General features: G+C 30.7%; 3 protein-coding genes across 4 annotated transcripts; 1 reads left to right on the top strand and 2 right to left on the bottom strand.

Annotated features, from left to right (window-relative positions):
- Positions 1 to 264: 264 nt before the first annotated feature.
- LOC119608228 (mitochondrial import inner membrane translocase subunit TIM50-C-like) lies at positions 265 to 2,310 on the bottom strand. The gene is made up of 5 exons (XM_037962551.1): positions 1,960 to 2,310; positions 1,750 to 1,894; positions 1,115 to 1,643; positions 926 to 1,049; positions 265 to 858 (listed from the first exon to the last, which is right to left on the bottom strand). The coding sequence occupies exons 1-5, from the start codon at positions 2,165 to 2,167 to the stop codon at positions 668 to 670; spliced, it is 1,197 nt and encodes a 398-aa protein (XP_037818479.1). The 5' UTR covers positions 2,168 to 2,310; the 3' UTR covers positions 265 to 667.
- An 817-nt stretch (positions 2,311 to 3,127) lies between these two features.
- LOC119608226 (zinc finger protein 121) lies at positions 3,128 to 5,001 on the top strand. The gene is made up of 2 exons (XM_037962547.1): positions 3,128 to 4,164; positions 4,222 to 5,001. Exons 1-2 carry the CDS (start codon positions 3,256 to 3,258, stop codon positions 4,876 to 4,878), a joined length of 1,566 nt encoding a protein of 521 aa, XP_037818475.1. The 5' UTR covers positions 3,128 to 3,255; the 3' UTR covers positions 4,879 to 5,001.
- A 379-nt stretch (positions 5,002 to 5,380) lies between these two features.
- On the bottom strand, positions 5,381 to 13,383 carry LOC119608227 (neurogenic locus notch homolog protein 2). Of its 2 annotated transcripts, none has more exons than XM_037962549.1 (7): positions 13,228 to 13,383; positions 9,937 to 10,165; positions 9,364 to 9,602; positions 9,220 to 9,301; positions 6,087 to 6,566; positions 5,890 to 6,023; positions 5,381 to 5,823 (listed from the first exon to the last, which is right to left on the bottom strand). In XM_037962549.1, the coding sequence occupies exons 1-7, from the start codon at positions 13,228 to 13,230 to the stop codon at positions 5,581 to 5,583; spliced, it is 1,410 nt and encodes a 469-aa protein (XP_037818477.1). In that variant the 5' UTR covers positions 13,231 to 13,383; the 3' UTR covers positions 5,381 to 5,580. The 2 variants fall into 2 exon arrangements, with proteins under 2 accessions (XP_037818477.1, XP_037818478.1); XM_037962550.1 differs by having other exon boundaries at positions 10,009 to 10,165.
- Between the last annotated feature and the right edge of the window lie 1,817 nt (positions 13,384 to 15,200).

Genomic DNA, 15,200 nt, shown 5'->3' with positions numbered 1-15,200 from the left:
CCAGTTTTCATCAGATACTTTTAGCAGACCACCCTACAGTTTCAGAAACAAAAAAATGCACACATATATTTCCTATTCTATTTTAGTTGAGACAAGTCCTACAGATTGTCTTGCTAATTCGTATGTGACCCTGTTATCCTGTACATTACAAAATCCACAGTAATTCAGTCTTGCCTGCAAGACAGGAGAAGTCGTTGCATACAATCGAAATCATATCTTTTCTTAATTCCGCCCTTTTAACACCTTAAATTAAACAACAAAATCTTATTTGAATTGTTGTTTATTAAATTTTTTGTTATTTTTGGAATTTCTGTTATGTATTAAAAATTAGCTTATAAATAAACAATATAAAGTTCGAATTCAAAGTAACAAAAAATACGTTAAATATGGCTGCAACACCACAGCGCACAATTCACTACTAATGATGAAGATAAAAATGACATTATAGAAATAATGCCAAAAACGAATAAATCAGAATCTGAAGTTAATAATGTAGGTATAATGTCTAAAACTTTCTCAACCAATTTTCCTTTTAACTGTTTTTAACCATATAAACAAATTTGTAATTTGTGGCTTAAAGTGTTTTGAAAATATAATTTTAAAGCTAAATAAAAGAAAACTGTTTTGGGGTGAAATGTCCTCTAAAAGCTATATTTAGGTATTGTTTTTAGCGACCCAAAAAATTTCTTGACCAATTTTTAACAATTGGTTTAGATTTAGTTTGTTCTTCGCGTTCACGTTCTTGCATTTGTTCCAAAAGTTTAGCTTGATTTTCGCGGAATTTCATAATGGGATCTTCGAATTGACGATAATAGTGTAATACCTCACGAACATCATCAACATCGGTGGTGGCAATAGCTATTTATAAAGAAACAATTTAAAGAATTTAATATTTCTCTTAGAAATGCTGTAACTTTTAACATACCTTTCAAGAAATTGATTAAATCAAAGAGTTGAGAGTCATCATCGTTACCCTTCCAACGAGCAATGTTAAATGTATTATCTGGATGCATTTGTGTAGCATTGGGATCCCAATCAATAACAATAACCTAGAAATAACAATGAAATTACTAATAATCTATTAGTATTTTAACAAAAAAAGTTTTTAATTTACCTTTTTCAAATCTCTATTCAAATTATCCAAATTCTTAACATGATGACCATCAATGAAATGTGTGGCATCACGTACCAAACGATACATAATATAACCATTAGGATCTAAAGCATCTAAAATGGGGAAAACAGTCATGCCTTGTTCGGCCGTAAAAACAACAATTTCAAAATGTTTAGCACATTCCTGCAAGAAAACATCTACACCGGGACGTTTCTTGAAACGCCAACCAGTTTGATATGTCCAATCGGGATGTACTAAAACATCTTTCATTTCCAAAACCAAAGTATAGGGTGGTTGTATATAGGGTGGTTTCAAGGGATCCGGCAACAGCTTTGCTCTTGAAGGTTCTTGTATCATTTTCTGATAGTAATTCATCGATTTCCACATGCGTTGCAAATATTGCTGAACAATGGGACTCTTACTGAATTCATCCTCGATAATATGACCATCAACATCGACCTCTGGTTTACCGAATTCATAAACGGCCCAAATGGCTAAGGCCACACCAGAACCGCCAAAAACAGCAAAACTGTAATGGAAACAGACAATGCAATTAGATTACATGTATTACGCAATTTACTCCACTTTCTTTTGCATTACAATCGCAATAACAACAACAACAATGAATGGCTCACCCTAATTTCATACGTTTCCAGGCCTTTTCATTTTCCTTGGCATCTTCCTCCTCCTTGCGTTTTCGTTCACGTTCTGTTTCCTCATCAACATTGGTCGCTGTTTGGGGAAATAGTTTAGACAAAATTTCTGGACTAGCAGGTTTCTCTGGAAAAGTATTGCCTCAATTAAAGAAAAATATAAACCAAATTGTTTTAACTCCAAATTCATACTTGTCGCATCTGTGCTGTAAAGATATTTATTGTTTCCAGCATTCCACAGCAGTGCTTTAGCCGCATGGTTGTGACTTATTGATGTAGTGGTTGCCAGTGGCACTACATAGCTTAGGGCACGTTGTTGATATTTTCCAATTGCATAGCACTGTTTACCCACATCACGTAGGACACTGTGTACCAGCTTTGTGAGACCACTCTGAGCCATGTCACTTTATTTTTCGCTGTCTAAACGAATTTTTCCTGTGAAAATTTTTCAATTTTCTTAGACCAAATTAAAAACCGGTGTAGTTTTTTTTTTTTGTTGGATAATTTCTGGTTAGAATTTTGTCCATATGTTTTGACAGATGTTGTTTGACTAGTGTCAAAAGTTTACTTTAGATGGCGCTTGCTATTACAATACCGTAGAGTTTTCGAATTTTGTTATAAGTACAGTAATAGGGTTTCTAAAAATCGAACTACTTTGTTGGGGATTATTAATTTTATTGTGAAATCTTCAATGTATTGAAACTACAAATCAAAATTTCGAAAATATGATTATAAACACATATGAATCTAATAATTGTTTATAACTCTAATATATTCTACTATCGAAAATCAATCGTATATAATATAACTCATGAATTGATAATAATATCGGAATAAAATTCGAATATATTTTTATATAAACCAATCATACTGCGAAACTTTTTCAGGATCAGTCCATTATATGTTTATGTAGGTAACATGTAAATTTCTATAAATATTCGATATGTTAATAAAAAACCAACCTACAGATGAATGGATTTAACTCAAACTTGTTGTTAACGAAGATTGTTTTAAACAATTCATTAATCAAATTATAATATATTTAAGATAATTCCTGAATACATAAAAAACCCCGGGAATTTTTAATATCTGAAATTCCAGGATTTGTAAAAATCAATTCCGAATTGTATTCTTAATACATCCTCACTATTTTTTTATCAAAATTTATTATTATGGCTTTAATTTTTTAAATTCTATATTTGCTACTACAAAAGTTCGATTTTATTAAAGATAATTGATTTTTTAATAAAATCGAATCACCCGAAATTATTTAAACAAAAATTTCTCAACTGATCAAGTTTTCACAACAATTAGCTTTATTAGTCTTGTTCATACCAGCATTCACATTGGTTTGTATAACAACTCTGTTATTGAAATGCAACACTGTGCCGAAAAAAATATAATATTCTCAATTATAATTTTTGTTTGCAAAAATTGTGAATTATCACTACAAAACAATTGTTTAAATTTAATAAATTTTTTAAAAATATGACGCCAAAACCCGTTGAGGTAGTTATATGCCGAACCTGTGTTGGAGAATGTAAAGAATATAAATCATTATTTAAACAAGGCCTAATAATGGGAGAGGTGTCGACGTTGGCGTCTTTGCTGGCATTTTGTACAAATCTGGAATTCGTGGATGATGAAAACAGTGAATTGCCCCCATTTATATGTACAAATTGTATACAGGATTTGGTAAAATCGTACGTGTTTAAGAAAAAAGTATTGCAGGCTAATGAAATACTGAGCGGCAGTGTAGATGAAGTTGAAGGATTTGTTGAGGAAGGCAGGAAGGGGGAATCCAAGGAAAATGTTATTGTGATAAATGAAGCGGAAGCGGATTTGCAAGAGTTAGCGGAAGCAGCTCAAATGAAAAGGGAACAATTAGAGCAACAAATTTTCAATGTTGAAAATGAAGAAAATGATAATGGTGAGGAATATCTACAATTAACGGTGCTCGATAATGAGGGAGAAGAGGACACTCAACAACACAATGATCATGAGGGCGATGATGATCTAGAGCAAGAAGAAATTGAAATGGAATATATGGAGCAAGATGTAGCTGAAACAACAGAAATCTATCATACAACTATTATCAGCGATGAAATGCAACATATGCAGAGCAGTGAAGAAATGGAACAAGAGCCACAAATACAACACCAAGAAGATGTTGAAGATGACGAAGGAAAAGTTGAATACGAAATACAAGTAAATGATATTGAAGAAGATTATGCCGAACTGTTAACGGAAAGTCAAGATGGTATGTCACAACATAGTTATAAACGTCCCATGGAAGACAACACCAACTCGGGTTCAGAAAATAGTTTTGGAAATCCTGCCAGAAGACGAAGAACAAATTCTTCGGGTAAACCACCTAATCCTGATTATCAGTGCAAGGTAATGAAACAATTTTAGATATTTAAAAAAACTAAATTATTTTTATACAACTTGTAGGTTTGTGGCAAACAATTGAGCAACTCAAATTCTTTTAAATATCACATGAAATTACATTCAGATGAAACTCCCTACAAATGTGAAGTATGTGGTGAAGCTTTTAAAACTCGCAATGCCTATGATGGTCATATATCCATACATAATCCCAACAATCCCAATACATGTAAACTATGCGGTAAATCCTATCGTCAAGCCTCCTCTTTACGCATGCACATGTTAACACATTCTGGTGTTAAACCCTTCACTTGTGAAATTTGTGGCAAGAGTTTAACCCAAAAGTCGGGCTATAAAAAGCATATGCTCACACACACCGGCGAAAAACCTTATTCCTGCGATATATGTGGAAAATCCTTTTGTATCTCGAGTAATATGTTGGTTCATCGTCGTACTCACACAGATCAAAAGCAGCATCAATGTACGGAATGTGATAAATCATTTCTTACCGCCGATCAATTGAAACGTCATGTCATTATACACTCGAATGAAAGACCTTTTAGTTGTGATATCTGTGGAAAACTATTTAAACGTCAAACTGCTTGGCGTTCACATTGTCAATCCCATCAGGATCCTAAGCCTAAGAAACCAATTGAATTATTATATTCAGATGAATATGATGAAAATAATCGAGATAAAACTACAGTTGTGGAGATATTTTAAACTTAATACAACAGCAGCAGCATACTTGTCATTAGTTGTAATAGATACTATTTTTTAACGCTATTTTGTTTTATGAAAATATACTTATACATATGTGTATGTTAAATGTTAACTATAGCCAAATTATGTTGTTTTATTCATAGTCACAATCTGAAAAATTTTAAACCCTATAGTTAATTATGGACTGATTCGAAAAAAGTGATTTTCGTATAAGTGATTTTCGGAAATGGTTTTTATATGAAAGCCATGACCAATTATGGCTCGATCCGGTAAATATTTCTCAGAATAACTTGTGTGTGTACACAACATATTCTTGTTAAATTTTGTGCGATCCAGGTTTTAGTTGGCTTTTGGATTTATCTACATACATACATAGAATTAGTCCAGGTGGAATACTAAGTACATTTTTCTACTAATTTTGATCTTTTCACAAAAAATAGATACTCAAAACGACTTTCATTCGTCTAATCTAATCATTTTAAAATAATTAAAAACTACAACATTTATTATTAAACAATTCAATTTATGACATTTACAAGCGTAACTATTTAGCAATAAATTAATACAAAAAAACAATACTTGTTACGTTTTAGAAAATAATATTATGCCTTTTTTAAAAATATTACGGCCATAAAAGTTAGAGAAAGCAAGAAAGAAAAACAAAAAGTAAAAAAGTGGCAGTTTTAGGGGAAGTTTTTAAATTTAACACACTGAACAAGAACCAGATGACGATACACCGTGATACTTGGCAACAGGATAAGTACGAGATTGACGGCAAGAAACTAAAGCATCGCCAGAAGTACCGGGTGGACACTTGCAGACTGCCAAATGGGCTTTAGGTTCACATTCGGCACCAGAACCGCATTTACCAATGCAGGGATTAACACATTGATAATTGATGCAAGCCTTATTATCGGGACATTCGCTATTGCTAAGACATTCACCCTTAGGAAGAGAAGATAAATATAGAAATAGATATACAGTTTATTTCCTAGTAAAGCATTAACTTACTCTTGAGCAGTGAGTTAAAGGATTGCCGGTATGACCGGGCAAACAGTTACAAACAGGACGCTCACGTCCAGTATTATCATGACCAGGTATGCAAATGGCATTTGTACCGCAAGGATTGGGTTCACACAAATCAGCTAAATTGGGATAAAATTAGTGTTAAAAAAAATGCATTAAATTTGCACTTGTAAAACACTCACCCTTGGTAAATGGACGACAACGAACGAAAGGATCACCCGTCATATCACGTGGACAACTGCATACTGGAGTCAAACCTCTTAAATTACAATCAGCTCCTACACCACAAGCACCATCACAAGTATTCTTACAAATACCATAGAAACAAGCTGGTCTACCAGCTGGACAATCCGAATCACCATAACACTCTGGACGACATTCACTGTAGGCACTACCAATATAACCCTTAGGACATTCACAAACAGCACGATGATTATTTACGGTACTGCAAGTGGCACCTGTACCACATTGTTGACAGGCGGGTACACATTTGAAATTACTACACATATCGCGTGAACTACAATCACCATCATGTTCACATTCATGACGACAGCCACTCAATGGATTGCCTACGTAACCGTTTAAGCACGAGCAAGTGGGTACACCACCAATAATTTCGCATTTAGTATTAAGACCACAGGGACTGGGATGACATTGTTCCTCTGGAATGTAAGAATAATTGGTTATAATATGATTTTTATAGGTAAAGAAATCTGTGGAAAAATCTTGTATCCGGAAAACTAATTGTAAATTTTTGATATAATAAGTAGTTCCTTAAGGAGTACTAAGAGTAACACTTGTAGCTACCTTGAAACTAGTGTTGTCGCCATTATTTCTAAAGCGTGATCTCTGGAACATTGTTATGATTATAAATTACTTCTTAAGACTTTTCTATAGACCATTCCTGCCTTATTAAAAAAAACTTCTTAAGTGACATAACCATTCTTATCGTAAATGCAATTTTTAATTTAAAAGATATTTATTCAACTATTGTATAATTTAAATAAAATTTCTAAAAAGTGAACTAAACAAGTTTCTCTGATTGATTTTCAAAAATCATTTAACCAGTTTGGCGCCAAAACAAAAATAATTTAATTGACACAGTGCCGCCATTAAACGCCAACATGCTTATGTTTATTGTTATTATTATTTCCTATTATTTATGTACATATGTACTTTATTTTAATTTTTGTCTTAAGCCCAGATTAAACCATATAATTTTATGGTTTTAAAACGTAAAAAATGAACTTCTGTTGTTGTCTTGTAATGAGAATGCTATACATTTAAAACCCAACAAAAAGGTGGACTTATCAAAAATTCTACTTGCGTTCCATAAATGAAGGCAAACTAGTTGGAAAAAAATACAAATTTAATAAAAATTATAAACAATACATTGGCGAATTGTATGTTTATTTAAACAAAGTAGTATTTATTGTTAAAAGTAACCAGTGAATGCATTTCCTTAAAAGTCCATTGCTTAAAATATGCAATCATCACATTACATGAATTAAACACAAATTATTTTAAATGTAGGTTGAAATTATGGGAGGACAGCACATTGTTTTGTATTGTTTATAAAACAAATTTTATTATTTCGTTCAAGATCAAGGTTATTCTAATATTTATTAAGACAAAAACATGAAATATAAAAATAAATTATTATAAATTTTAGCTTAGTGATGGACAAATTTATTGATGTTCTTTAAATGGTAGTAGAGATACACGAGTATTAACATTTAGTACACGAGTACAAGTATTTGTATTTATTGTAGTAGATTTTCAGTTAGGGCGTATGATTTGTTATTAATTACCGTGTAATACATGTTTTTTTAGAACGTTGTTTGTTTATGTAATTAAAATGTATTACGTTGTTTCTTTGTCATTTAAATATCTTTTCATTTAATGTATTCTCTTAATTTACATACAAAGCAAATGCTGCTAATCAATCTATATTTCGGAATTCCTGTACTTCCTATTTTGTTTATCTTTTAAGGTAGGGTTTCAGGCACATTCAGGAGGAAATCTAAACATACATAAAAGCTCCACAACTAGTTTGATTTTATTTAATAGAAAATGACACCCTTAGGAACTAGTTAAAGAGAATTTTCAAAGAAGAAATACAACTTGTTAGAAAAAGTTCTAAATGTGAAGATTGGAAAGTTCTAAATATGAAGATTCGAAAGATTTTTGAGATTTTTTTATTCTAGAACACATCTATATAGTTTGATCTTAAAACTAATGATTCTTGTTCGAAGTTAGCACCTCCAGATCTGTTCTATAGGCATGTTATAAATTCGATATTAGTTGTATAAAACTGTTCTACAAACGTTTCTTTTAATTGTTGATTTTTGTTCAAAATTGTCAGCCTAGAAACTTGTTCTATCCAAGCTTTAGATATCAAATACTCTTCCTGCATATAGGCCAACAATTGGCATTAAACTTATAAACCTGATATTGATCTTTTATGATTGAAGATAATCTAAAACAGAGCTACAATTAAAACTGATGGTAGTGTATATATATAGATCTAAGATCATCGAGGATATGATACTGATATAGAGCTGTACTTGACACTTATCTGAGAATATATACAGATCAACAACAATTTAATCTGATCTTGGATTGTAAGACAGGGCAACCATGTACAGCGGTTTACCTTTGATTAAGGCTGGTATCGGAGTGTATGCCTTGGAATATCCTTAACTATATATAGACCTAAAATTAATGTTGGTTCTTCACTATATGTATACACCCCTAGGATTTATGCTGATTTTTTACTATATGTATACACCCCCATGATTTATGCTGATCTTAGATTATATACAGACGAACGATTGAAGCTAAACTTCGAGAAAATGATAGGCATACGATTGACTCTGAACTTTGACTATATACTAGTTAACTTGACCAATAATTAAATCTGATCTTCGACAGGCGTACGATAGGCCCTGAACTTTGACTATATACAAGCTAACTTAAAACTTAACTCCCGAACAATTTGTTGTGCAATTCCATATACATTTTTTAAACTGATTGTTTTGGGAAACTCATATGTTTTTTATCGGACCTGTGTAAAATCAATGTATCTTTAGAAGTACTTTAGAACAGCAACAATGATATACAGAACGTAAGTAATGCCGACATCACTGTTTCTAAAATTTCTGTTCAAGAGTCTAAAGTGGTGCATTTTGCACCTGTTCTAAAACTTCTTAGAACAATTTTCTCTTGGTGTATGAATTTATTAAATCCTTCAAAAAATTACTTCCAAAGATCCATAGGATAGATTTTTTTCTTGTTTTATATAACTAAACTTACCAGGATCAGCAAGACGGCAAGAAGTAAATGGATCACCATTGAAACCATGTGGACAACTGCACACAGCTACATGATTTCTGGGCTGTAAGAAAATAAAAACAAACACTTTTCAAAAGAACATAAAACTATAACTTTCTCACAAACCTCGCAATTGGCATTATTGCCACAAGCACCAACACAGGGATTAACACAGCGACCATTTTGACATTGCAAATCGCTACGACAATCAACATTGTCTAAACATTCACCACGATTACAGCTGGTCAAAGGATTTCCACTATAACCGGGTGGGCAGGAACAGACTGGACGGCCGCCAGCCGTTTCCTGACAAACAGCATTAACACCGCAGGGATTACCATGGCAGCCATGAGTTGAAACATCGGCTAAAGTTTTTTTGTCGGTATTTTTAAAAGAAAATTAGAAAAAGGTGCAAAGGAGGAAAAGGAACACCAAAAAGGCAATGAGTATTAGGTTAACAAAACTACTATATGTAGCTAGGAACATTTGAATTATTAAATATACATATTTAAGAAACTAAAATTCAAGATGATAGAACAGTTATTAGTTTTGTGAAGAGACAGTGACAGATACAGGTAGCTGAAAGTGAAAAACGTGATTGAAAGTGCCAAAAACAACATAAAGAAACAAGTGCCAGAAATAGTGCGCTCAAGAATTTAGAAAAAGTTTCCAAAAAAGTTGTAATTAAATTTTGAATACCACGTGATTGTATCTGATCCCGATAAATCAGTCTCTGCACAGTTGTACCATCAGCATAAGTATAATACGTACGACCACTATATGAACATGTTGAACAGGTATTACGTTTATCCAACTTCTTTTCTTTTACTGATTCGGCTGGTACCTCAACATCTAGGACCTCATCGGCATGAACATATGAGAATGCTACAAGTACTAGGAATACTCCTAGCAAAAACTGTTTAGAGATCTGAAAATAAAGATTAAGATTACTACTTTATATAGAACCATAAATTATTTATTAATCTTTATGCTTTTAAATAATGACTAATCATTGGCAGCTTCATAATCTTTATTTATGCAAATTTGTTTGATATTTGTTTATTATTTAAACGAAATGTTTATCGAAAATGTCCAATATTTTTAATGTATTAATTTCAAGTTAAAATGTTTTAAATCGCCCACGCCGTTTTATATATTAATAATTGTTTTTGTTATTCTAATGCCATTTCACACCTTGTTTTACCGGAATCATGACTCAATGGCAATACGATCACTTAAATATACTTAATGGCTTCAACTTAATTCTTGTTTTTTTTTTTTCGTATAATTAAGTGTGGGAATTAGAACGAAAGTTATTTATATTTAAATTATATAATTTAAGAATTTTAAACATCACTTTTATTGTTTAGCTAAAATTTAATATTACTAAATCTATTTTTAATGGATTTGCAGAAACTGAAAAATAGTATTGGTCAACTTCTAGAGACAATTTAAAATTATAATTATATGTTTGTATGGGGTAGTATGAAATATCTATATATCAGAATCATACATTGTTATTCGAAAATGTTAGATTCGAGTTTAGTAGAGTCCAACCGAAACTTTAACTAATATTTATGCAAAAAGTAAATATCTGACACAAATTAACATTTTATTCAATGTTAATCTGCATTATACTTTTTACAGCTTGTTTCCACCGATTTGTGGATTGTTTTAAAATTTAAATATTAAGGAAAATGTTGATTTAAAGACCTACATCAGATTCTTGGAACATATTATTATACCCTTCATCTTCGTGAGAGGGGTATACATACTATATAAGTTTTTCATTTGTATAATATAATTTTCCGACTCTATAAAGTATAAATATTCCGAGTTCTTATAGGGAAGATTATTAACCCTACACCACTTTAGTGCGGAGGGTATATTGGGCTTGTGCTGATGTTTGTAACGCACAATTTTATTGGTCCTTCACCCACCTTAAAATATACCAATGGGTATGCTTAAGACTCATTTTTTGAGTCGATTTAGCTATGTCCGTCCGTCCATGTAAACATTGTAATCAAACTACAGTTCGCAATTTTGAAGATAATTCAATGAAATTTGTTACATGATCTTCTTCCCAGGGACGAAGCCTATTGAAAATGGTCTACTATTTCACCTAGCCCCCATACAACTGAAAATTAAATTCAGGATTAATATATTTTATGTAAACGTAGATCCATCCACCAAATTTTATGGGGATCGGTCCACATTTTCTCCCTGTCCCGATATGAAGAAGACTCTTTTAGCAAATTAGTTCATCAGTAAATTGCTTAAATATATTCTCTTAACTGGTGTAGGGTATTATATGGTCGTCCATGCCTATAACTTTTTACTAGTTTTTTCGTATTTTTCGTTTTTTAACTGGTATTTTCTTTGGAGTTTTCTAGTGTAATGAACCTAGAAACATGAAACTAAGCATATAAATCGGATAAATGAGAACCTATACAATCAGGAGACTTTTTAGTACTTTTTTTTTTTTTTTTTTTTTTTGTTTTTCAAATGGTACTTTTTGAATATTCCACAATATTGAAACTATAGACATACATATACGATCATTATGGAATGAAAATCTGTGAGTCAAATTTTTGGTACTTTCTGATTTTCAACTAGTACTTTTTGAATCTTTTATAATATTGAACCTAGAAACGCAAAATTAAACACGAAGCAAACTGATTGAATAAATATCTATAAAAGATAACTTTCTGGGACTCTTTTTCGTCATTTAATTGGTACTTTTTTGATTTTCTAGAAACATAAAACCAGACAAATAGGTTTATTATAAAATGAAAATTAATAGAAGTAAATTTTTGGTACCATTTGTTCTTTAACTAGTACTTTATGTATCTTTTATAATATTGAACCTGGAAGCGCAAAATTAAACACGCATCATACTGATTGAATGAAAATTTATAATACTTTTTCTTCATTCAAATAAATCTTTGAGTTAAGAGTTAAACACTTTGGTACTTTTAAACAAATTGGTACTTTTTTTCTTCAATTGGTACTTTTAATATTAAACATAGAATTATACACACAGCATCCTGCTTGAACGAAAGTCTACAATTGGGGACTTTCTGGTACTTTTTCGTTTTCCAGTTTTTTAATAAAATACGTATTGAGTTTATTTTTTAAGAATATAAAACTCTTTACCTGTTTATTTTTACAAATCTAGAAGAAATTGGAACAGAAGTTTTTAATTTTGATAACGATCCATATTAAATTTTGTTGAAAAAACTTCAATCTGATTTAATATTTTATGTGTATTTAAAATGCGTAAATAAAAATACGTTTACAATAAGTAAAACTTAAAAATAAATTTCAATAATACGAATTGACTTTTATAACCGGTAACAAATTTCATAATTATTTATATTCTAATAAGAAAAACAATTGTAACGATAAAACAACTAACTGCACAGAATAAACTATGAGTAAATAGTTACTCATTTCCATAAAAATGTTAAAACAAATTTCGCAGCTTATTTAGCATTTTATTTTTATTAAAAAAAAAATAAATAAAATAAAGTACGTGTATGATGTCAATAAGTTATTTAAATGTGTTTTAAACTTTGTATTCTTAATGAAAACATTTAAGAACAATTAAAAACAAATACAAAAATGTAATATGTATATTATTGTTTATTTTCCAAATTATTGGAAAATATTAAACATTAATGTTTTTTTAATAATGATTTTTTTTTATTATTTATTTGTCAAACACTAATAAACCTTAAGCGGGAGGCAATATTTAGTTTCACTTTTAAAACAAAGTGATTTTTTTTTTTTTTTATTTTTAAGAACAAACTTTGTTTTTATAACTTGTCATTTCTGACATAATTTTGTTTATTTTTCAAGTCACGATTCTATTTAATTTCTTTATTGTGTACTTTGCACACATTTATTCAGACTGTTTGATTAGTCGGCGCACATTTAGCAAATCATATACTCCACTAGATGCGTCTGCAGTTTTAACACAAAACTTACCATTTTTTATTTTTTTATTTTTAATTGAATTGTTTAAATAAAATAAAATTCCCGGCGATTTAAGCGTTTCTCGCCGTTCGAACAACAAGCGCGTTTAGATAACTAATCCGTTCTCCAATTGAGCAGTGGCTTTTATAAGCATTTTGTTTTTAATGGCTTAGAAGTTGTTGCCAATAATAGTCTTTACTAAAAAAAACGTCAACAGCAGCAAGCTAACAGGCAGCACTTGGAGCAAACATCACTGAGGGCGGCTTAACAGCAATATTTTTATTGTTAAGTAAAATTATTTTATTATTTTTTTTTTGTTCATTCAGGTTTCATTTGGGAAGAATACACCACAGACTTGTATTATACCTACAACAAAAAATCATCAGCATCATCAATGAAATCAAAATTATCTAGAGAAGTTTGTACATTTAAAACAAGTTGAAATGGTGGCTTTAGGTGAATTTATTTAAAATGCGTGGGTTTTGCATATTAATAATTAAATTAAAAAAACAATATCACAATATATATATTTTTTTGTTTGTTCTTACTTGGAATTAATATTTTTTTATTATTTTTTAATTCTTTAAAAACATAAAAAAATGCTTAATAGAAAGTTAAAAAATTTCAAACAACACTGTGTGACAAGAAAATACTGATACATTAGCTAATGAGCTGTTAAAGAAAAATGTTTAATTTATATCTTCACATCAATAATATAAAGTTTCCGCTTCTATTCAATACGGAAGAATATATAGTGCATATAGTTTACAAAAAAAAATACCAGTTGGAAAACGAAAAACTACCTGAAAGTGCGCTTTTACATATTCTCATTCAGCCAGGATGCTGCGTTTAATATTAAATAAAGATTCAAAAAGTACCAGTTGGAGAACGAAAAAATACCAAAAAGTTTACTATTATAAATTTTCTTTCCATCAGGATCCTATATGTACGATTTTAAGTTTCTAGGTTTAATATTGCAGAAAAGTAGCATTTTGAATGTCGAAAAATTACCAGAAACTCCCCTTTTATAAATTTTATTTAATCTATATGCTGCGTGTTTAATTTTGCGTTTCTAGGTTCAATAATATAAAAGATCCAATTGAAGAACAGAAAGTACCAAAAATTCACTCTTATAGATTTCTATTCCATCAGGATCCTATGTCTGATTTTATGTTTTCAGGCTCAATATTGCTAAAAAAAAAAACTAAAAAGTACCAGTTGAAGAACGAAAAAAATAACAAAAATTCTTTCCTAAAGATTTTTAATCACTCAGGTCCCTGAATGTTTTATGTTTCTATGTTCAATATTATAGAAAATTCGAAAAGTACCTTTTGAAGAACGAAAAAGTACCTCTTATAAGTTCTCATTTACTTCGGGCTCTACATAACGCATGTAAAATTCAGTACATTAGTCTTTTTTAGTACTTTTTGATATCGAAATTGATACCGCGGCACTACCACGACATTTTCGGTACTTTTTCTAACTTATAAACGTTTGATAAATAGTCCACAATAGTCAATAGACCACTAGGCCATAGTCTAGTCCATAGTCTAATCTATTGTCTAGTCTATAGGCTAGTTTATAGTCTAGTCTATAGTATAGTCTATAGTCTAGTATATAGTCTAATCCAGCGGTTCCCACAGATTTTTACTTCGCGGACCCCTTGAAGAACTTATTTAATTTCGCGGACCCCCATACATATTTTGATATCTTATTGTTCTAAATAATTGTCCATCCGAAAATTGACCTAGTTCATTAATCCCTAGGTCTAATAAATGTAGAGATGTCATATCTATAAAATATTCCCGTACATTGAGAATATATAATATTTCAGATAGGTTTTCAATTGCATGTTTTGAAGATAGAATGACTTATTTGTTGATATGTTAACATGATGTTTAATTTTATGATCGTGAGATCTTTCATGTTCATTTTTCTTCAAGGTAGCGAAAAGGTTTCTTTATCAAATATTGTCACATGTGCTT

Source organism: Lucilia sericata, unplaced genomic scaffold (genome assembly GCF_015586225.1).
Source record: "Lucilia sericata isolate MDLA Ls3-8-SP2 unplaced genomic scaffold, ASM1558622v1 Contig000810F_arrow, whole genome shotgun sequence".
NCBI lineage: Eukaryota > Metazoa > Arthropoda > Insecta > Diptera > Calliphoridae > Lucilia > Lucilia sericata.
Note: the sequence above shows the minus strand (reverse complement) of the source record. Positions and strands in the feature narration are given on the sequence as shown.

Coding starts and splice junctions, on each gene's coding strand:
- LOC119608226 (XM_037962547.1), top strand. CDS start 3,256: ATGACGCCAAAACCCGTTGAGGTAGTTATATGCCGAACCTGTGTTGGA. Junction 4,165..4,221: donor ATCCTGATTATCAGTGCAAG/GTAATGAAACAA, acceptor TACAACTTGTAG/GTTTGTGGCAAACAATTGAG.
- LOC119608228 (XM_037962551.1), bottom strand. CDS start 2,167: ATGGCTCAGAGTGGTCTCACAAAGCTGGTACACAGTGTCCTACGTGAT. Junction 1,895..1,959: donor TTACAGCACAGATGCGACAA/GTATGAATTTGG, acceptor ATACTTTTCCAG/AGAAACCTGCTAGTCCAGAA. Junction 859..925: donor TTTAATCAATTTCTTGAAAG/GTATGTTAAAAG, acceptor CTTTATAAATAG/CTATTGCCACCACCGATGTT.
- LOC119608227 (XM_037962549.1), bottom strand. Junction 9,302..9,363: donor GCAATAATGCCAATTGCGAG/GTTTGTGAGAAA, acceptor ATTTTCTTACAG/CCCAGAAATCATGTAGCTGT. Junction 5,824..5,889: donor CTTTAACTCACTGCTCAAGA/GTAAGTTAATGC, acceptor TCTCTTCCTAAG/GGTGAATGTCTTAGCAATAG.